General features: G+C 43.1%; 1 protein-coding gene across 4 annotated transcripts; it reads right to left on the bottom strand.

Annotated features, from left to right (window-relative positions):
- Window positions 1-289: 289 nt before the first annotated feature.
- LOC120949343 (uncharacterized) lies at window positions 290-22,792 on the bottom strand. 4 transcript variants are annotated; one of them, XM_040366592.2, is made up of 8 exons: window positions 21,926-22,792; window positions 18,110-19,068; window positions 10,301-10,599; window positions 9,829-10,239; window positions 9,533-9,716; window positions 8,576-9,469; window positions 7,458-7,499; window positions 290-6,584 (listed from the first exon to the last, which is right to left on the bottom strand). In XM_040366592.2, exons 2-8 carry the CDS (start codon window positions 18,186-18,188, stop codon window positions 3,994-3,996), a joined length of 4,500 nt encoding a protein of 1,499 aa, XP_040222526.2. In that variant the 5' UTR covers window positions 18,189-19,068; window positions 21,926-22,792; the 3' UTR covers window positions 290-3,993. The 4 variants fall into 4 exon arrangements, with proteins under 4 accessions (XP_040222526.2, XP_040222521.2, XP_040222522.2 ...); XM_040366587.2 differs by having other exon boundaries at window positions 8,576-9,716; XM_040366588.2 differs by having other exon boundaries at window positions 8,576-9,716; window positions 21,995-22,792.
- Window positions 22,793-23,165: the final 373 nt, after the last annotated feature.

Here is a 23,165-nt window from a genome sequence, read left to right as displayed (position 1 = left end):
ACATTTTTCGTAGTAATGTTTATTTTTCCCCCTTTTTCGTTTATATTCTTTTCCGCAATCACGCAATAGTTCCTGTTCTACAATGTTCTCGTGTTGTTTGTTCCGCCTTCGTTACACTTTACTTTAGCTAGTTTTCAATCAGTAGTTTTAAATTTTTTAACATTACTCATAGCCGTAGGGTTTTCGCTACAATGCTTCCGTCGATAATCCCGCCGCTTGTACGGACAGGAAAGATAGACGTTGTTTTATTCGTTAGTTTCGAATCCTAGTTGGGGTTATAGTTTCACTGTTTTCTTAGACTAATTATGCGCGAGCCAAGGTTTGCTCGATCCAGGGCGTGTTTCGCACAAACAGTGTGCGAAAAAAAAAAAAATTAAAAATAGCCGACAAGAAAAGAAACGTAGGAGTTTTTGATGTTGTTGTTGCTTTTTGTCAAATACGGAGAATATCGGTAACGATCTACGTGTCTAAAGACTTTATTGTATTAGCGTGTTAGAACAGCATGTGTGGTATTGCAAAAGAACACAAGTGTTTTTTTTTTTAATTTTCGTTTTCATGTTTTTTTCTATTCTTGTTTTTTTTAATAGAATGCTGAGCTGAGCGGCTTATTTGTTTTGTTGCTGTGGTTGAGTTGTGTTAGGTTTTGTTTTTTTTTTGTTACCTGTATTTATTTTTTTCGTTCTAATGATTGTTGTTAAACTTTAGATTATAATAGTAATAGAAAGAATGCATGTCTTTCAATTTAACCTCGCCAATTCATACAACGCCGTCAATGGAAAGTTTGCTTTCCCTGTTTTGCATAAAGTGATTCGTACATAGGTTTATAATTTTGTCTTGTATGAGGAAAAAAACATGTTCTTTAATTCAAATATTTCTGTTCCATGCTACTGCTGCTGTGGTCTCTGTTTAGATGCTTTTCGTTTCTGATACGCCTTCATCGTTCTCTTTCATTCGTTTCATTTAGCTAAAATTTACAGGGTTTCGAAATTTATGATCTATACTTTTTTACATTTACTAATTGGAAACGCGGTACGTTCGAATGTTTTTTTGCTATTACCGATACAAATATACAACTCAACTTTGCAGATCAATAAAACGAACTTTGTCTCTAAGCTAGGAACATGAAAATGCATATCGTGTTGGCATAATGAAATAAGAAGAGTCGTAGAAAATGTATTATTGTACACACATGCATAGAAAACTTTCAAAAAATAATTATAAAACTTTACGGGTATGTTCGAATTGATATGCATGCAAATAAAATATACAAAACATAAAAACATCAATAGAATCCTTTTTTGCTTCATCATCTATAAAGTTACAGTTGATCACGTTGAAATAGTAATTGTAAAATGGCAATAGTTATTGTTCGAAGTTCGAGCCAGTTCAACCTGTACATAACATTCATTCGCCTTTTGCTGCTTTTGTATTTTTTATCGCTTCCTATAAATAACCTTGAAATTTTAGTTCGTTTGTGTATTATTACAGTAAATAAATGCCTGCATGAATTCTGTGATCGATGGCCTCTTTGTTTGAAACAGGCCATCGATTGAACAAAACATTATCGTGGCCATGTTTAAAATCCTACAAGGTTTTTAAAAAATAACGTAGCAAGACGTAACATATTATTATATTCTGATTGTAACTGTAATACTTGCAATAGTATTGATTATCCACCAGATGAAACGAACTCTGTCGCAGGTTTGATGTAGTGTGTGCTGTACTTCCTACCCTCGAAACTGACTCTAGCGTACTAGTACGATGAGTTAGTATCGTGGATAGACTGTAGTAGTAGTTAGTATCATTGTGTTTACTAGCATCCGTGCACCCGGCCAGCTATTCTTATCTCTGTGCGTTTCTTTCCATCTATGTTGCTTGAGACGATATTTGTTAAGCTTCCGATTTCGATCTGTTTTCTTCTTTGGCTTTGCGAGTGTTTGTTATTGATGCTATTTTAATGTATTTGAAATTTATGCTGTCTGTTTCTAGTGTGTGGCGGTTTTTTGATATGATTGTTATTCATACTTTTTTGAGTTTTTATTGTTTCGTTGCGCAATTTATGAGTATAGATAACGCCCAAAAGATTAGCTGAACTGAACGGGGGTTCCGTATTTTTGAGCGCGTTGTACTGATCGATTTGTAACATAAATGCATTGACATGAACACCTCCCATCTTAGGTATGTGCATGTGTATATTAGTTCTTGCTTAAATAATGGGCTTAACGTAAGTTGATGTCTTACTAGTTCAACATCAACCAAATCAATGAGATGATAACATTTATGGAAATGCTCTTCATTCACCCTGTATCTGTAGCTCCAAAATATCTACACTTTCAATGGTGATCGTTCGTATGGTTGTGTTTTTTTATCTGACAGTGTAGCGGGAACGGTGTTGAACTATCTCTATTCCTACGATCATTTTATGCCTAAAAGAGAAAATGGTAGGCCTTCACTGGTTCTTGCTAGCAGGTAGCTTTGTGAGAGGAAATTAAACATTTGGCTTAATATGTAGTGATGAAAAGAGCTCATAAAATGACGATTGAAAATAAAATTGCTTTATACGGTGCATGTGCTATAGTTTTAAATAGTTAAGTTTAAATAAAAAATGAAAAACTATAAAAATTGCCATGCTTTCGCCTTACACTGATTCAATGCTATCTTGCTGCTATGTACAAAGAGTTACTTTAAAGAGTTGTGTGGCTTAGGATCTCTTTAGCGAGTAAGTGTCAATATCAGCATAGAACTGAAATGTTTCGCAATGAATGTTAAAAAAAAAACAAAAGTTTTTTTAGGAGTAGAGCGTCGTTGTAAAAGCGTGGTTGTTAGCGACAGTCAATAAGAGAAAATAAGAAAATTGGAGAAAAAGGTTAGCAATTGCAACGCACTTATTGAAAACTGGGAACTTATTGAAACTGCACAGGTTGGATATTTTTCATTCCCATGGCAATTAACAACAATAACTTATCCTAAGGTACGCTTTTTACACCTTCTTCTGGACGAAAATAATCAATTTTCTAGCAATATGGTTGAGGTCTGATATATACAGAACGGCTTGGAGAAAACTAAACTTTGCGATCGAAACAACTACACAGTTTGATACTGTCGAAGGTTTGCATTGTATTTAACATTGCTGGAATTACTTTTTTGCCTGTTTTTTTTTATCGAAAAGAGTGAAACAGTTACGTTGTAACTTGAACGCTTTAACATACACGATTAGAATTAGCTACGGCTATCGTGTTCATGCTTTGTTTAGCAACATGTTTGTCTGTTACTCAAATAAGAGGGAGCGTCTGAGAAAAATAGGGGTTAATTGAATATCTACTCTCCACTGCACTTGATTTTCAACATATCTTCATAGTATACGATACGTGTAGTTTTATTATGATTTATCCATTTTTTGTTTTGATAATACTAATACTAATGTTTTCAAGTCAATATAGATCAATCACAGAGATTATTTTTAAGTAATACAGTACCTTTCATCGCGACAATAGCTTGCGACGCACGGTTCGCATTGATGAAGCGCCCGGCCGGGGATCATCTCTCACTTTTTTCCATTGATATTTAGCGCGAGGAAAGTGTAGACCGTTTTCTAGCTTATGTGTTTCGTTTACTAGTTCCTTCCTGTTTTTTGTCAGATTAGCTTAGATGTTGGAATTGTTTTCGTTGCCTTTTCGTAGTTTGCTAACTTAGTGTCGCAAAATGTGAGAATTGTAATGCTTTGTAGCAGTTTGAAATGAAAATTGAGAAAGGCAATTCTTGATGTATGGAAAACAAATTAATTGAGAGTAAATATAAAATCTCTTACTGCTCGTCGAAGAAACTATACATCGTATATTGCGGTAGTGGAATTAAAAGAACGTATTATTTGCGTTGCCGTATAAGCAGTGCACAACGAATTGTAGCAGTTTTAGACCTAACACCGAGTCGATCATACAAGCGAGAATATTTCCATCGCGCATCGTCGCATTTGACGGTTCCTAGCTCGGATTCCTAAATTGTCCATACGTGAACTTTCTCCGCAACGACACACCAGGACGCTCGTTCGTAGTAAGAGGAAACGATGTGTAGACTGGTAACGTGATGGTTGATCAACGCGTCCAGTTCTCCTTCCCGGAACACGTGATAATATCGATGATGCGTCGCAGAACCTCCAATCGACGGACTGTCGAGCGACGCGGTACTGGTCGAATGGGCCCACGAGTCAACACTGGCGTGAGATTCAAAGGAGGGTATGGAGGATTTTTTCGTTGCTGATAATGGTTTACGTTCGCCGCCACAGATCGGTATACCCGAACAGGTCGCTGGAGCTGGCGGCACATGTGCTGCGGATGAGCTTCCCGCTGTGGTCAGCCCGGAGCCCAGTGAGCTCGTCGTTGCCTGCATCGTTGCCGTCGTCGTCGTCGTTGTCGTCGTCGTTGTTAATGTTGTGAGTAGTGACGGTATGACAGAAACTGAAGCACAGTTCCAGCGACCACATGGATCGGTCGCATCTTTGCCACTGCCACTATTGTTGTTACTACTGCTGCCGTGTTGGAAGCTTCCGCCAGCCTGGCTCTGTGTCGTCAACTGTTTTGCACTGTTAAAACTAGACACCTTGCTACGTCGTCTACAGTTGTCTGTTGTACTGCTTGTCCCACTAGTTGCCACATTCGCTCCCGACCCTGTTCCGGGGGGACGCTCTGATTCAAGGGACGCGTGAAGATGCTCCTCGGAGCTGTCTTCTTCCTGTATTAGCAAAGTCGTATCGTTGGACAGTTCCGGATCATCCTCGTCCAGTTCCGGTATGATGACAAAGTCGTCGACCGTCTTGCCACCGAGATTCTTACATTTTAAACTTGACACTACCTTTAGCACGCTCGGGCCTGCCAAAGGTTGACTGCCTGCCGATACATTTTCCAACCCGTGCATGCGGCGCTCTTCAAGTTCATTAAATTCTTCATCGTCATCCGTCTCCTCGTGGATGATCGGGGCCATAGATGAACCGTAGCTTGGGCCGAGCGAATCGTTGCTCCCACCGAACTGTCCTCCCAATCCGCCGCCCGATCCCATGTTGGACAGGTTTGCTAACATTAATCTCCGCTCGCGAAGTTCCGCCCGTAGCTGATTTAGATCTCGCAGATCACCGTTGAGCTTCTTAAGATAGGGGTCGACGATCGGAGGCGATTCGATTGCGCCACCTGGGCGTATTCTGCAATCAACCGCAAATACGTCGTCATCTTCATCGAAACTTTCGTTCCGCTTTTTTTCGTTTTCCAGCTCCTTCAGCAGTTGCGCGCTTAGTTTTTCGGCAAAATCCACCAAATGTTGACGCGAGTCATGGTCATCTACGTCGGTAGCGTGCGACAGTACGGATGAGCCGGTCGTCGTATTGCGCAGTCCATTGAATCGCATCGGTTTGCCATCGGTTCCGACGCGTTCCGGTATCGCCATATCCACAACGTCTTCCAGCTTGTGTGCGACAACCGCAGCTGCTTCAACTAGTGGCGGAATAGTAGGTACTCCTACAGCGGGAATCAACATGCCCGCATCGGTAACGCCTGACCCACTGGGTTGTGGTTGTTGTTGCACAGTTCCGGTTGCATTGCCTGCAGGAAGCGGAGACAGCGAAGGACGGAGTGCACTGATCACACTATCAATAGAGTCGGGCGATGATGGTTCGCTCGAGTCGCTGTCCAGATCGTCCGTCTCCGGGTTAAACAGCTCAAGCGAGAGAAGTTTTGGCACAGGTACGGGAGCCGCCGTACTACTGCCGGCGGCTGCCGAGGTCTGTCGGCGCAGGATTGGATAGTTGCCGCTGCGGCGAAATTTGGGTATCGGGGGCAAGTCCTTGATCTGCTGGCGTGTGATCTTTTGTGAGTTTGCCTTCTGAGGTGAAACATGTGGTTTGCCCTCAGTGCTGGAGTTTCTTCTACTAGCTGTCTTGGGTGGCTCAGTTTTGCTAGCGCAACTACTCGGTATCGCTTTAGTGGTCGTCGAAGCGATTGCATTGTCGGCAGCATTCGTTCCAGCTGATGTACTGCGTATAGCTGCTTCGGACACGGAAGGTTCGGTGGCTCCAGTGCTGCTCCTTCCAGGAGGTTCCTTAGTGGCCGTTTCTTGCTGTTCAAGTTGCCAGGGTAGTATAACCGTATCTTCGAACGTGAATTGGTTGCTGTTAGAAGCAGTAGAGGCAGAGCTGAACGGAATTTGCTCGTCTGCCGAATCGGAAGCAAACCCTACACAACCGGATTTGGTTCGGGGAGGCGCCGGGGAGTGGGCCGGTGTTGGGCAAGGCATCACCAAAGGCGATGTTGGCACTGATGAGGAAGGCATACAGCTCATCGCTGCTCCGGGGCTGAAGAAATCGGCCACACTGTTCGTTACACCGTTAGCACCATTTCCGCCACTACACGTACTATTACTACTACCATTACTTCCGCTTGCCATACTGCAGCTGCCGTTCGATTGCACTTGCTGCTGCTGCTGCTGCTGCTGCTGTTGTTGTTGTTGTTGGTCTGGTTTAGGAATGTAAATCACAGATGCAAAACTATCCTCTGATTCAATGCTGGTATCACTCTGCAGACTACTATCCTTGGATGAATCTGTACCATGAGCACGAGAAGACGGGAAATAGAACAGAAAAGAACAGGTATAGATGTTAGTACGCTCTATGTCAACAAGTCTTACACTACGTGCCACAAATCTAATAGAGGCAAGCGGAAGAGTGGTTCTCAATAATAATTGTAAAACAAAATTAGAACTAAAAGGTAGAATGCCAATTCAGGTAGGCTAATGCATAGAGCATAAATAGTCAGAAGCATGACACTGGAGCTTAGTCTGGTGCTGTCCGAGGGGATGAGGTGCAATATCGATAGACATGTAAATTTTACGAGTATGTAAATTATACAACGAACGGATAGGAGCACACAGTTTGGATGGCTGATTCTAAGGCACGGCGTGTTATAATATAATAGGATGACAATATTGTCGAATGATAATGATGCGACCGAAAGATATGTGATCGATTTTAACGCCATTGTCGGTGACAATGAGCAGCTAATGAATTGTTTGCAATGTAATGTAACGTGAAAGGTTTTTTCACACATTTGATGATAATGTTTGCAAAGGAGCAAAGCTAAAATCAGCTATATGCTATTATCTATCTATCCAAACCGGTCACGATAACGCGAAGCCATATCTAAACATTGCAACTAATACACACTGAACAAAAACTACTCGTCAATCTAGGTTCATCTAGGTTTGTAGGATTGTACATGCTCATCTACTAGCTTTCGCTAATTCGCTATGCTTTCCGTTCGGGCTCATGCAGACATTGACGCTTTACTTTACTAATTACGCCACTGGAAACCACATCGGCACTAGATCGAACTAATGCTACCGGTTATTTTGAGAACCAGACTAATACGTTTAACGATTACTACTACGAGCTAGAAACTGTACGGTTTTGTAGGTACCCGCAAAACGTTGTCGTTTAATGAAAGTAGAACGAAAACTGTCTGTAGAAAAGAAATAGATGAGCATTACCAATAGTAGAAGGATGGAATGTCATGGTTGATCAAGAGGTTGATAGAAAGAGAGATAGAAAGAGAACAATAGAAAGAAAGAGAGAGAGAGAGATAGAAAGAGAAAAGGTATAGAGAAGAGAAAAGGGAAAAGTGAGAGAACAAGAAACAGTGACGACAGGTTACTAATAAAATAGGACGGATGTTGACGGATGTCAAATATTGGAAGGATGTTGACTTGCTTCGGAGCTTCTCCTACTTGCGAGGGAAAGAAACGTGTGCGTGATACAGAACAACAGTGAATGAGATATCTTTTGTGTGGGTATGTGTTTGGTGTGTACGTGTGATGTTTCCTAGCGTGATCGTAACGTGATCGATGTGTGCTGTGAAGGGATAGATGAGTGAGGCATGTGAACAACATGACATAGTACTAGAGATAGAGACCATTCGCAGACAATACTTGTACAAATTGGATCGAAGCCATCGAACAGGGATGGCCTCAAGCACAGTCTGCATTCACAACAGTAGAAACACAATAAACGTCATATTTTAAACACAGCTCATTAATGCAGGATCGAGGATCACAAAAACGGGTAAGGAAATGGTGGAACAGACGTAATTGCTGATACACAGCCCCGTGAAGTGGTTGCAGGTAATTAGTATATGCAAACAGTGTGACATGTTGCAAGAAGGTATAGGTAACAGTGATAATAGTAAAGTGTGATGAACACGTGGAAAGAGTGAGAGAGAGAGAGAGTGAGCGAAAGAGAGTGGGGAATGTGATTGTCGTTATGCCTCAAATCGTCTCTCGTTCCATCACCGAGAAGGAAACAGTTCATTTTCCTACTTCCTTATCGTGTGTAATGGGCGTAGACATGAAGAGAAATCAAAGGGGTTGTTTCAAAACTTGAACTAGAAGAGAGCGTTTGAACTAGATCGATTGTTACACGTCACGGATGGAAGGGTCAGGATGTTAGAGACAAAGAGATGGAAAAAGGGGTAGAAAAGGATGAAAGTGGTAATAATTGCCGAGGTGGCTGCATTGCGAAGCGCGAACAGAGGCAACTTACCGGAACCACTTTCCCTCGAATGTCGCCTCGGTTTGGACGCTTCGTCCTGGCTGCTGCCCATCGAGGCGAGGAGCTTATCGTGAGCGATGGCGCCGTTGCCGTTACTGCCAATGCCATTGCCGTTGCTGCTGTTGCTGCTGGTGCCGCTGCCGCTGGCAGAGTTATTGCGGGACAATCGGTGGTGTCTACCGGAGTCCCCGAACCGACCCGTCCCACCGTGCTCCGGATACATCCCGGCCAGGCAGCTCGGGCAGGCAGTGCAGTCGCCCGAATCGTAACCGTACGGCGGCCGACCGCTCGGTGGCCCATGCGGATTGTGATGCAGATGGTGCGGGTGATGATGGTTGGGGTGGTGATGATGGGGATGGTAATGATGGTGATGATGATGGTGATGCGGATGACCACCACCGGTACCGCTGCCGCCGCCGCCGCCGCCGGTCGGTCCACCGTGGTATGCGGCCGGCGTTGCCGCCTTGATGTTCTGTATGATCTTAACGAAGCCGTTCTTAGTGACCCGCTCGAGGCTGCCGGTCGACGTTTTAAGCTTGGTCGCAAAGCCCTCCTTGATTACCTGCAGCCGCTTGGTAAAGAGCGATCGGCACAGGAAGCTCTCGTTCAGCGAGATTTGCTTCTGTATGCGCTTCCGGATGCGCTCCTTTTCGCGCAGCCGGCTTTCGGCCATCAGCTCTTCGTTAAGCGAGCTCTGCTTGCGCAGTAGCTGGACTCGCGACTCATTGCGCAGCCCGTGCTCCCGATAGGCTTGTGCGGAGGACTCGGTAAACTTATAGTCCACGTCGTCGCATAGTGACTGTTTCTGTTTCACAAGCTTTGGTCGGCGGGACACTGGCGTCGGTTCCGCGGCGGGGGTCGCTTTCGATTCAGGTATTTGAGCACCTAAACTTGGTACACTTGAACGTGATCTAACTATGGTTTTTGGTGGTGGATTTAGTATACTACCTAAACTCCGGCTCTTGAGGCCAGCAGACAGCGGCGGTTCCGGCAGGTCGTCGAAGTCTTCCAAGCGCCTGAGCTCGATGGGCAGATCCTTCGCGTCCTCGTAGTCGAGGCTGCTGTCATGCTTAGTTTCCCGCGAGCTCCACGACTCCAGGAACCAAGGACTGCGTTTACTGCCTGCGAGTTTCTGTGAAATCGAGCGCGAAAGAGAGATAGAGAGAGAGCATGCGGGATAAAATTAGCGAACGCTCGGCAAAAAAGGTGAACCTTCAACGAGCATCCCTTTCTGAGTATGATACCTGTATTGCACGGCGCACAAAGCTGTAGCATGTTTCACCAGGCGAAGATGAGGACAAGCTTGAGCTGTCCCCATCGCCGGCCGAACGACTCGAGTTAGTCGAGTCCTCCGTATACGCGTGGTACGGCGGCAAGAAGTCGTCGTCATCTTCGTCGTCCGAAATGCCGCCAGTTTTACAGCGAGGTGGTTGCCAAGGTACGAGTACGTCCTGTGACTCAAAGCGCCGGTGTCGTTGCTCCAGTGCCCACACGGTTATGATGACGCGACCCCCAATACGTAAGATGCGTGCCAGCTCGCGTATAGCTCCGACGCGCCGTTCCGTGGTGGCGAAATGATGAACCACTGCCAGTGATAGAACCGCATCGAACGATTCGTCACGAAATGGTAGTTCGAGGTTATCACATATCGCTACCTAAAAGAAGGTTTGCATTAGTTTAGTACCTAAAAGAATCTGTTGCATTTAGTGCACTCACTTCACCACCCTTCCCATGGGCAACCTGCGTCAGGCGGTAGCACCGATCGACACCGATCGTGTAGATGAGTGGATTGAAGCCGGAAAGGTAGCGTCCGTTGCCACAGCCGACATCGCACACGAGCGAACCAGGCTCTAAACCTCCCAGGAATTGTGCTACCTTTGGACGAATCTGTCCATTCGGTTCCTCGCAGTTTTCGTACACGTCGTGGACGTAGGCTCGCTCGAGGGCCGCCGAACGACCACTGGTGTCCGTTCGGCCGCTTCGTTCCGTCATCGAGCGGGTTTCAGTCGTTTCCTCTGTTAGTAAATACAACACAAATAAGCCAGAGAATAGTTTACAAATGGAAAACTTGTTTACAATTGTTAGCAAAAAAATCAAAAGAAATATCATTGATTGTACATGAAGTTGGCAACCATAATGCTAACTGACCATACGAACATAGCTTTCAAATATTCTTCAAGATGCTAAAAAAAAAGCTATCCAGGTTAGGAAACTCATATTTCTTTTATTAACTATTTGCAAACATATTTCTTTTATTCACTTGATGGACAAAACGCTGTAACAATCCATTACATTAGCTATTGGCTGGCTCGGCGGTTGTCGTCATCACCGAATAACATAAATAATCAGTAGAAATTTAATTTAGAATAATTTGATCACTTCTCACGATTCTCATATACCGCTTCGCGCCGCTTTTTATCATCTCATCATACACAAAATAGAATTCATTCACGGAAATAGCGACTGGGACGTGTCACCTTGTAAGCAATTCTGCCTCGACATCGAAGCTAGCGGGCGGGCTTGCGGGAACGAAATGAAAACATATTTTCACAAATGGAGATTTCGTTCCTTCCATGTGCTGCGATCTGTCGTTGACAGATAGCACGACATGAGGAGGAAACGACGACTAAATAAGTCGCACGTAATGTATTTCTATCGCCGTAAAGCGAGAGGGGTTTTTTTTCATTCCTTGATGGATTTATTTTCAGCAGAATCCCATTTCTAGCGCCTTCGAATTACTCCCGAACCTCAGATCACTAGGTATGTATGATAACAAGGAAAAAGTGGGATGCAAATACTGTATCCGTTTCTGTTAATGAAATGGGAAATTAAGGAGATGTCAGCTTTACCTAAGTTCTGTTTAGATTTGATTGACGATATTTTCTTGGTTTGCACACTGTTCACTACGGTGAGCAGTATTATGCTCTTTGAAGCCTCGTTAGGCTTAATAATCTTATCAATAAGTATGAGTCTCCTGCCACATAGTTTTTAAGGATTTGTGTTTTTATCAAAAAACGAAAATGTGAAACAAGTATCTTGTCTTTTTTAACATAGTGCCGTTCATACTGAGCGTTACATCGTATCCATTTATTCAGCGCAAGATGAAATATTTATATTACAGTACTGCCGTACTAGTGCCTCTTACTCTTTTTCTCTTGCCGTCGCTTTCCCCTATTTTGATTAATGTTTGTTCCCGGTCGTACTTGAACCCATTACGTATGGGTCAAGGTACAAACGAGTACGAAAGAAACGCTCATTCTCCTGTACAGGAACCTTAGCTTCCCGAGGGTTTCTGTGACTTGCAACCATAAGCGCTGTTTTTTCGTATGTCCCTCTATCCAGTTAGTGCTGCGCCTGAAAATAACCTCAAACCATTCCCTCGCTCGTCTAGTTATGTTGGGAGACGAGAAAAATAGACGTAGAGCGAAGGAGAATAGCTCCTGTCCAAGAAAATCGACTGCATTAGAAAAACGGTGTAGGTTTATGCACGCAAACGCTTTCGTTGCATGCCATCCCCATGTTCGCCTGGGTTTCCTTCTCAAGAGGTGATGCTAATAAGACCAGCGAATCGAGGCGAAAGCGAATGCGGGCACACGGAAAGGAACATGACTTGGGCCACGACTCCTGCTACTACCCTGACCTCGCCACTAATCTTGCGATCATTATCCCTGCCCAGGCGAGGACGTTGGGCGAGAACAACCGAACTCCGGCGGCGGCTTCACGTTTACTTACTCTAACGATGGTCAAATTTAGCACCAATCTGGTGCATTTGGTCGATATATCTTTCGTACGATGTGTACCATTTGCTTTCTCGCTTCATTTTTTCTTTTCTTTTTTTGGTCAATGGCTCGGAAGTGAGTGAGTGTGTATGATTGCTTTACTTATCGTTACAACACTCAACGTTGGGCTGGGTGAGGGAACAACATTTGCCGCAACGAGAACTATCTAGGCCGCAAAACGGTGCGGAAATTTGTGTAGAAGGCCAACCGTCGGTTTGGTGGCGATTTGTAATTTTACGGATGGAAAACAATGTTTTTGCTGCAGTTTAATTAGGTGCTCTACGCTGCATGTGATGCAGTGCTTGGTTTTCGTTTGTTTTCCGTAAGGATGTTACACATTCGTCCTTGAGACTTTGCAATTTGACTGACCTGAGTGTTCGGTACGTAGTGCTTGTTTAAACTTGTTGGTTTACCACAAGCGTTGGGAATTGTTTAAATTTTAATTCTGAGCTACTTCCGAATACTCTACAGTCTGATTAGGTCGATGAATAATTCAATCAGTTTAAACATGTATACTACTGGGCTTTATGCATACTGATGTTGTAAACTCTAATATACGTTTGTGTCTTGAAGTTTAACACGTTTTACGAACCTTTGCTATTTGCAATGCAAGATTATTCACTAATCCAAAAAGCAAAGGAACATGAACTCGATTACCGCTTAAATAAGCATTAATAGCTATAAAAATAAGCTTCCTGTCAGTTTCCACTGAGCTACTGTTTTTGCTGCAGCGACTCCATACCATTACGTTTACACGGCACAAAAAACTCCGTTCCCAAGTCGTTAATTGTATTTTTGTCTCGTCTTGGTGGTGGCAAATTAATTCCATCTGGGTAACGATCGGCAGCATCTGTTAAGGTCCTGACCAACCCAACGGCTTACATTAAGTTGGACCGATTATGAATAGTGATTGGCTTGGGAAGAATGAATATTAAATCAGGCGTTAGTGTATCCGGTCTGGCGGTCGGAGCATTCAGTGTCAATGAGCCATTCCGAGGTTGTGCGACAGTTTCGGGACTGTTGCTCTAATGTTGTTGGAATACAATTGTAAAAGAGCATTCGATTTCCACCGTAATAGTAATAGGTGGTTTAAAAAAGGAAAAACCAAAACCATCAACATTGAACCATTTAATACCATTAGTAAGTTTACGAATTTCTAGAAATTCATACACACTTGTGTACATTAAGGCCTGGGTTTATGAACATGTTGCGGTAACATTTGTTCAATAGCAACATTTATGGATTTTCCTATTTATTTCAAAAACTGTGCACAAATTTGCTCACAAAAACATTTCAAAATTAAGTTTAAATTACTTTTTATCCGTTTTAGTGTACAAACAAGTGCGGAAATGTTCCTGCAACAAATAAACATGAAACATTCATGAAACATCGATTTGTTTCACTTGCAACAAAAATGTTCCCATAACATGAGTTTGACAATTCGTCCATACGATTTGGCAACAAATGTTCCCGCAACATTTTCATAAACCTGGGCCTAAATCGAAAAAGGACTTCAATGTTTCATATATTGATACTTCATTACGATCTCTCACTATAAGCCATGTCGAACTGTCAAAAACGTTCGAGAAAAACTGTGTATCATCCATCAATATGCACATAAGTAAAACTTATGTGCCTCTATATTTGTAAATGATTTTTTTTTTGTGATCAGCAAAAGTGTTTGTTTTATAGAATTATCCTTTAAAAGTTTTAATAAAAATATTAATGATCTCTCATCTGGTTCGGTTTAGGAATCCGTATTGCTAAAACTATGTTTAGATGTAATTCAAAGCATTAATAACCAAACTCCTAAAAACTAAAATAAGGAGCGCTACCGTCATCAACACGCACAACTTAACAATATGCCCGTGGTGGGCTAAATCCTATAATGGACCGTCCTCACGTGGCTGCGTGGTACTGACAAAGTTTCGAAAGCCTGTACAGGCTGGCCTGTCCGCGTGGGGACGTTACTCCAAATAGAATAAAAACTAAAATTCGTTGATTAATTCACAAAGAAGGCAACTAATAGCAAACTTTCTCATGTCAAACACTTTACAAGTGAATCACATACTCTGATAAATCATATATATGAATTCGTATGAAAAGCAACTGTAGCATGTATAAATTGTTTGCCACTTTTTAGGACTTGGGAAACTATTTCACCATTTGCTGGCGATAAAACACGTAGCTCGTGAAAGAATTTCATTTTTAGAAAAGCTTGTTACAATTTGTTTTCCGATACTCAAGATTAAATTATCAACAGGCATATCTAGCATAAAATTTAAACATATTTGATCAAGAAACATTGAAAAAGTCTACAAAATATATATCCTCAATATATGTCAGCCGCGGAAAATATGCAAACAATGCTAAGTGGTGATCCACAAGAGGTTGGAGAGTACTGGTATAGATGACGTGTTTTTTGCGTTGGTTCTTGGTATCTTTCCAGTAAGAAAATTTGTTACAAATGAATGACAGTGTTTGAAAAACACTGAAAAGAGCATTCGTTATTATTGATCACCAAACGATTATTCCTATGCACTCGGGTCATCGCAAAGGATGAAAAATGTACTATTACAGGAAAACGAAGCGACAGTACGGATGAAATCAATAGGGTGAAGGAGAGATTTTTCTCGACCATAAATGCTACAAAGGTCAACCAGGCCGCTAATAGAAACGTATGGTGGTCCGATGTGTATGGCGGTCATTGACGCCTCCGTACGATGTCATTCGTCGATCCATGTAAAAGGATAAGACTCCCACACGAAAGACAATCATTATGTTACTCCTCCACGATCCACGACAAAACTCGTTACCGAGTCGGAGCTGTTTCAGTTGCACCGTTTCGTTGCGCCTGTTTGGTAAATTGCTGGCCACATTCCAACCACTGTGTATTTTGGCATCTTTAAAACATTGCTTGCTGGTTTGCCGCTAGTGCAATGAAGAGTTTTGTTGTAGAAAGGGATAGAAGGTTCTGCCGGCCCTTGGTAACAGCGGTGCTGTTGGTGAGATCGTTGCAAAATGCAATGAAAGCTTTCGTCGTCAATGGTAGGATGTTTGCGATGACATCCTTGTTCAACCCACAACGAGCGTCAGCGAGACATAAAGGGTGGAGGAATATTTATGTGGTGCACCCACGACACTAAATGCTTTTAAACAAATACATCCAACCACCCACCATTCCAGCCTCATGCGCGCTGATAATCATAGACCATTTTTCTGTAGAAACGACATTCAAAGGATTGTTGGCTAGCGTTACTGGGCAATCACTACAAGCGAGGCAAGAAGGCTTCGAATCTTGGCTAACTCTTGGGAAAGCGAGAAATCTGAAACAAAAATCTCATTCCACCCCACCAATTGTCTTGAACGACGGGCTGGAAGCAGAGGCGGGGGCGAGAAAATAATAAAACAAATTGACCCTTTCGAAGTGGCAGAATGGGTTGAAGTGGCTTCTGGCCTAGCTGGAGCCAACCGTGCCGACTACGGCGCTGAGGTCTTTCCAGAGCCAACCAAAAGCCCACCGCAAGCAAAAGGACGGCAAAGAACGCTGTGAAAATTCGAGGCGGTTTGGCTGGCGCCTGATTTACGCGCCTACCAAAGTGCTACGGCTCAGCGGCAATGACCATCTGTGCGCCCGATGGCTAGACGATGATGTCCGGAATCTTCGTCCCAAGCGAACGCACAGCGCGACGTACGGAATAGCGCGACAACGGTTCTTCGGCAGTATATCCTTTGGTATGTTTCGGGTCGCCGTAATTTCCGTACGGGTTGGACTATTTTCACGTGCGTTAGATCCGGTGTTTGTGGTTGCGTCATCCATCGGAGGGTGGTTCGGCGTCAATCCGATAAGTGCTCTGGAAAGATTTCCGGAATGAGTGAGCCATCAAACGATCGGCTAATAAATGACACCAATCGGTCGAACGTTAACCATTGGTTTGCTCATCGGACCGCCGCTCCTCAGCTGTCTAGCCGAAATTGCAGAACGGCAGTTCTGGGATTGAAATTTTTACCCTGCCATATTAAACCACTGCAATTGAGCGGTGGTTCATGGAATGGTAGGAACGGTTTTATTGCGATTTGATTATATTGGCCGAATGGGAAAGATGGTCTGCGAAGCAGTTTAATCATTCGGTCAGTCCCAAGCACACTAGTTGGTACTAAATATGCAATGCCGCATTGGAAGCAACGCTTCAACTATATTATGTGGTAGTATTTGAGGAAGAGCGTAATTGCTGCAGAATCGGCCCTTTTTATTATACCACACGCGTACAGACATTATCCAGACGGCCATTTGGCAGCAACTGATGGCAAACTATTGCGTTCGTGTCTGATATTTTTTATTGTACAGTTAAGCAAAGTTGGCCATTTCTGAGTAGATAGACTACAGCTGAGATCTTGTGAGATTTTTTAATTATGACCATCGTTTAAAACGGTGAAGCCCAAGTGGTCCCTACCAGTGAGCGCTGGAAAATGTATAGTCGGTGGTAGGAGTGAAATAGTTTACAAAAGAGTGATGTGGATGATCGATATTGACAATTTCAACGTCTTTTGTTTTTAAAGTGTCTATCTGTATTGCTAGTTTGTCACGTTTAACACCCACTGAGTTAATGACTTGATATAATTCATTGAATTCATAATACTGTGGCTACATCCATAACATGATCGGAACTGTCGGTTCCTTAAATCTATGAAAGGTATGAATATGAAAAACATATTTATGTATTTATTCAGTTCTTTAGTTCAATCGGACTGCTGCAATGGCGTCTACTAAGCACAGACCTCAACTTTATGGGATATTTTGCGTTTTTGTTTCTACAAAAAAAAGATTAAAATAGACGTTTCTCTGGGATAACTTTAATACCCTAGAAATGAGAGCAAGACAAAATAATTAAGCGATGTAATAATATGAACCGGTCTCGTGGTACAGTCGTCAACTCGTACGACTTAACAACATTCCGGTCATAGGTCCAAGTCCCGAATGCACCGTGCCCCCATACGCAGGACTGACTATCCTGCTATGGTAATTAATAAGTCACTGAAACCCAAGCCCCCACTAATGATACACGCAGGCTTTATGACCAACAATGGTTGTTGTCCACCAAAGAAGAAGATAATATTGAAAAGCAAAAACAATTTTCAGCCAGATTTCAGAAATTTCAGTAATCGTAGTTTCTAGATTAATACGCTATGTTGTACAAAAATAATTTACGAAATAATTTGCAAATAATTTATGAAATAATGTGTAAAAAGGTAACGATAGTTTTATGTCGCTGTGACTTTTTCCTAGTTCGTATTCATGTATAAATATATAAATTTAAAGTATGAAGTAGAGAAATGATAATTATTAATGACCTGATTCCACTTGGTTCGAAAATCAAAGGACAGGAAAGGAAACAAAGGAACATGTTAGTATTAGACCGATCAAATTATTTAAACGTATCGTGAAGTGTTCATCCTATTGTTGGTGTCTCGACCTATGACATCAACCCTTATACATGTTTAGTAGTAGACCTAAAAATTTGTACCACGTAACCGGGGGTAAATGATTTCGGTTGAGGTATCGAAGTACACAAAAAGAAGTGCTACACTTATTAGCCAAACTATTTGCCGTACAATATCACGCTGTTTTGACGTACACAATATGGCAAAAACAGACAGCTGATGATGGTAATACATTCTATTTCATATACTATTTTCACATATTTGTGAAACTTGGTGGTTTGCTGAGCTGTTCAAAATCACTTACCCTCATAGCTGGCACCTCCGATTTTTGACTTAACTAACGAAAAGCTGGATGCCGTTGAGGAGGTTGTTAGGGTTCCCATCAGCTTTCCGTTGCTCTGCGCCTGATCGTCTTTACGTCTGTACACGTCTGTTTCGCAATTCAACTCTGCCGTCTCTGTTCTAGCGCCTGCTGCAGATTGGTTGCTTGGGTCTGCTCCTGGGTTGTCCTGTGAGCGATGGCTGCTCGGTTGTAGAGTCGCTCGGTTGGGCACACCTTCCGATGCCTACAGCAGACACCTTTTGTGGCACTAGCTGGTGCCCCGTGACTGTCGACTGGCGCAATCATTCGTCATTCGTCCGTTTACTGGGTTTCCGGTGTGCAAATACGAAGATACGATAACCTGTAGCAATTGATTTAAATCTGGGTACTTTTTCTCCAACACACAGCACTGGCTAAACGCAGGGCGCTCTTATGCTTGCCGATCAACTGCTCTTAATCCCTTAAATCCCACGATCACTTCGATCACGTTTGATTCGATTGGTAGTGCGCTGTTTGCCGATGCTGATATCGTTTGCTTAATTATCCGTGTCGTGAGCTTTAAATCATCACAGGCAATAGGCTACACATAGCAGTGTATCAAAACTGTAGTTGCTACTCTTTTACTTTAGACACAAGATACGTTAACGAAATCATATGATATTGCACACTCTGAAAAATCACTTCAACATCACTGCAACTATTAGGATGTTCACTGTTCATTCGCTGTTCAGTGTTTCGTTGCTAATCAAATCGACTGTTTTACAGAGGCTTCCTTTCCGGTATCATTCCGAAACAGATCTTGAACCATTTATGCACGCTGCTCATTATTCACAAAGCCCTCCGAAGAGAAGGATTATTTACGTACCAAACATATTTACACTGCTCGCCTACACTCACACATTTCTCGCGATAAAAAACTACACTTTTTGTACGATGCCAGCCTGGAAAGAAATGGAAAACCCGTTTAACGGAATAAGACATAAAAATTGCAAAATGGCATGGCTAAAAGCCCTACTAGCTTCCTGGTCACAGTAAGTTGTTGAACTGAGGCTTCATATTTGAGAGCTGCCCCCGGGCAGTATATTCCCTCACGTCCCAGGACATTTTATACTAGTCTTCACGCACCGCTGCTCTCTCGCTTGTACCGAACCCTCCACGGCCAGATTCTGCTTGTGTGTGTGTGTGTGTGTGTGTGAGTGTGTTTGAGTGTATGTTGACGTTCCTGAAATTTTCGCTTCGCGGTTTCCGTTTCTCGATCACGAACATTCAATATTTGCTCGGGTTTGGCTGGAAACTGGGAAACTGTTCGTACAGAGGCAAATCAATTTTGCGACATTTTCATTACGCTTCAAAATGCCGCCAGTTTGCAAGGGGAGTAGATTAAGCGGGGAAGAGTGTCTCACCGTACTTGTGTTCGGGGTTAGATTTCCTGAGCAATCGCTTTTCCTATACCTTTTGCTGGGTCCTACAAGCAGCCGCCGTAGTACCGCTACTCTTATCGGTCGGGATTCATACATGCCTCCCACCAAAGGGTACAGAAGGGGTTGGGCGCACAGGCGAGGGCGGAAAATCACGTAGTTCCCACGTGTCGGTCGGGAAGCCGAAATCTTATAGCTTCTTTTTTCCCATCTCGATTGTAGGACTCAGTGTGTGTGCATGTGTGTTTCCAAAGTTGCTGCAGTGGTTCAGTATCATTTTGCTACGGTGAAACCGTCGTCGACGTCGTCGTTGCTCGCAAGCAGTCGCCACACAGAGTACAAAGGGTAGTCTTTACACGGCTGGTCTCTTTCCCGCAAACAAACTAAATCATACCGAAGCTTACTGCAAGCGGGAAACGACGGGAAAAAAGTTTTTCTCCCCCATTCCATGCGCGCATCAACGGAATCGTCCGCATTCGGACGTCGTTAACCGGCTGCGATATTGCAAAATAATAATAATAATAATTATAATTTACAAATTGCGGCAAGATAAAGAAAAAAACGCTACGGGGCTCGTCAGCGTGTTTCAGGCAGGGTCGCGACTCACGGAGGGACGCGAGTTTATTTCTTATCATTTTAGATGAGAAAAACTATTTTGCAGAAAGTAGAGCATTCAAGATGCAACATTAACAAACGTGCATGCTTTGGTTTGCTATTATATCTTCGTTTTTTTTATAATTGTTTAAACGTTAAAAGGTAATAAAACAGCTACAACTCAGTTTCAGTTCAGGGAACAGCGAATATATGTCTTCGTTGAAAGTATAATGTTGGTTTCCACAAATGAAACGCCAACCATTGGTGACGGATATTACCACATACATAAAAGCCGTACGAAATAAAAAGCAAATATTGAACTGCTTCCCTATCAGCCAGCCTACCTGCCACGCTGTGGCAGCTGCTGTGCCTTTATTACCAAACCTTCGCCTGGTGAAAACGTACACATTTGCACGCGTTTTTTTCGATAGCTGTACAGTATCATACATGCACTGAAAGCCCGCGACACGCACACAACGAAGTTCGTAAACACTAATGTAACTGCGGGCGCAAACTCACAACTGCTCCTACTTGCTTGTGGCTTGATGTTGGAAGCATCAATCATCATTATTTCCACCTCATCAGAATATAATCTAAATAAATGGGGAAACTGTTCATCCAAAGGCTAAAGTGTGCCATTGAACAAAGTCTTTGTTTGTGTTTTTTAACAGAAAGCGTAACAAAGTAATACAAAAGTATCAAAAGGCATTCCTGTTCGTATTGTATTGAGGGAAAACTGTGGCTCGCTCGCTTTCCCAACACACAAACGTCATACTCACAAGTCTCACGGGTGCACGACCACATATATAGACACACACACACACACACACACACACACACACATATCGTCTCAAAACGTGGAACTGAAAAGCATTATTTGCTGGTGTGGCGTATAGGATTCGCGTCAGAGTCAGGACATGCCCTTGTCTAGTTTGAGAGAACCATTTCTAGAGAGGAAGTTGGAGGATATTAAGCGTGAGCGAAACTGTTATACTGATAGTGACGAACTGTGGAAATAAGATTGTAATATGCACTAGCGTTTCATCTGCCCGGGTGAAAACGTTTCCATGACAATCCATTAGCTCAGTAAATCCTTTTCCGTTAACCCGATAGCCATCTTTGTTTTATGATTGTCACTTCCACAGTGTATTGAGCTTATTTATCTTCAACCCGAGTGGAGCAAAGAAACAGACTCGTTGCACAAATTCACACTCAAAAACATACACACACACAGACACACACATACACACAAACATGAGAGATTATCCTGGCCACATTATACCGCCCGTGCTGATGTTTGTTTGATGGAATTGGTTTCCTGGAAGTAGGTCGAGGCAGAAAATAGCTCCAGACACTAATGGGCAGCACGAAAGAGACAGCGCTAGTATGGTAACGAAAACGAACTTTATTGCAGTGCAAGGTGAATCCTCCCATTTAAACTGATTTAAACTGAAATCGCTTTCACATTCTGACATGCTGTAGCTGTTCACCAATTTGTTCGGTAAAGTTTGCCTATTTCTGCTGCAAGTTACCCAAGTTGCGAAGAAAATAAAGTACAAAATACGCCACTTACACACTGAAAGCGACCTGGGATACGGTTATGATGGCGCACATTCTTTCACGCACACTTGCGACAGGCGGGAACGAATGCGTCCCACAGCCCATTGTTCACTTCACAGTTTTGCTGGTTTTGACATCAAAAAACTCTTTTCACCCCATCTGCACAACACTAAAGACACTGAAAAATTGCTTCAAGTTGTGGCACTCGGTGAAAAAAAACTCTTACCGTTTGGAGGGTAAATTAAATAGCCCGACGGATTCTACTATAATCACTTGCACACACTGCCTATATTACCAACACAAGGATCCGCAGACCACCACTGCACTGTACGCTGGTGTTGGTGCAATGATGGGTGATTTGAAAGAAGAGAAATAAAAGAAAACGCCACCCGTCAGGCCAAACAGGCTTCCTGTAGTTGAATTGGTGGCCGTCGCGATCGGATGCGAAAACCCTTCTGACCGAACGGGACGCGAACGGAAAACCCTCAACGCCATCGCCATATACATCGTGCTCTCGAGCTCTAGGGCTTGGTGTTCATCCGAAACCCCGAACCAAACACGATGCCAAAAGCGTTCGCATGCGTTGGAACGGTGCGTGCGGGGTTGTAGGTGGCGACGTTTTTGTGAATGAATCTGATTCGAACGGCTATCGGACTTCGAGAGAAGAGCGCGCGAGCACTTGGCTTTGTAGCACACCGGATTTCGTCATCGGGAAAATGGTGAGGATTGCTCATCGAGAAATTCATTCGATTCATGAAACGCTATGCCAGAGTCCAGCGTTATTATTTGTTTCTTTTTTTTCGTTATTATTATTTCTGGGGACCAGCGGAACAGATGCTCATTAGCCTTTGGAGGGTTGGCACGATGAAACGATGAATGAAATGAACACGATACACAAAACACACACACACATCCCTTGTTCGCTTGTAGGTAGGGAAGGGACGGGAGTTGTTTCGTTGGAGCAGGAGGTCCCGGGGAAATGTTTACTTGATACGAATTTAATTCGACTTACACGTTACACAAAACTCTTAAAAATCAGCTCCACCGCAAATAAGATATTTCTTAATCCACTTGAAAGACCTGGCGTCTCCATTGACTATCTTGAAAAAGGTATAAGATTATGTTGACTTAAAAATATGTGTTAACTGTACTACTCAACGATATTCTAATTAGCAAGTTATTAAATACCCTGATACTCTTTTCACACGCGAGGTACGGGCGTAATGGTAGATAAACTTCGACATAAACGCACAGCAGAATCCAGCATACATCACGCTCGATTTGCCACAAAACCGCCGAACCCATCAGTCTAAACGGTTAGATAACAGTGCGTCTTATCATCTCGATAAACCCATTTCGGTCGTCCTGCTGGCGTGATGTTCTCTTCCTTCCGGGGTTTACTTCACAACGATGTACGACAAGAAAAAAAGCACCGCGCACTGCGTTGCCGGCCACTTTCAAACCAC

This window comes from Anopheles coluzzii, chromosome 2, assembly GCF_943734685.1.
Source record: "Anopheles coluzzii chromosome 2, AcolN3, whole genome shotgun sequence".
Classification (NCBI taxonomy): Eukaryota; Metazoa; Arthropoda; class Insecta; order Diptera; family Culicidae; genus Anopheles; species Anopheles coluzzii.
The sequence above is the reverse complement of the archived record's forward strand: the minus strand, read 5'-3'. Positions and strand labels throughout refer to the sequence as shown.

Coding starts and splice junctions, on each gene's coding strand:
- LOC120949343 (XM_040366587.2), bottom strand. CDS start 18,188: ATGGGAACCCTAACAACCTCCTCAACGGCATCCAGCTTTTCGTTAGTT. Junction 10,240..10,300: donor CCCATGGGAAGGGTGGTGAA/GTGAGTGCACTA, acceptor ACCTTCTTTTAG/GTAGCGATATGTGATAACCT. Junction 9,717..9,828: donor TTGTGCGCCGTGCAATACAG/GTATCATACTCA, acceptor TCGATTTCACAG/AAACTCGCAGGCAGTAAACG.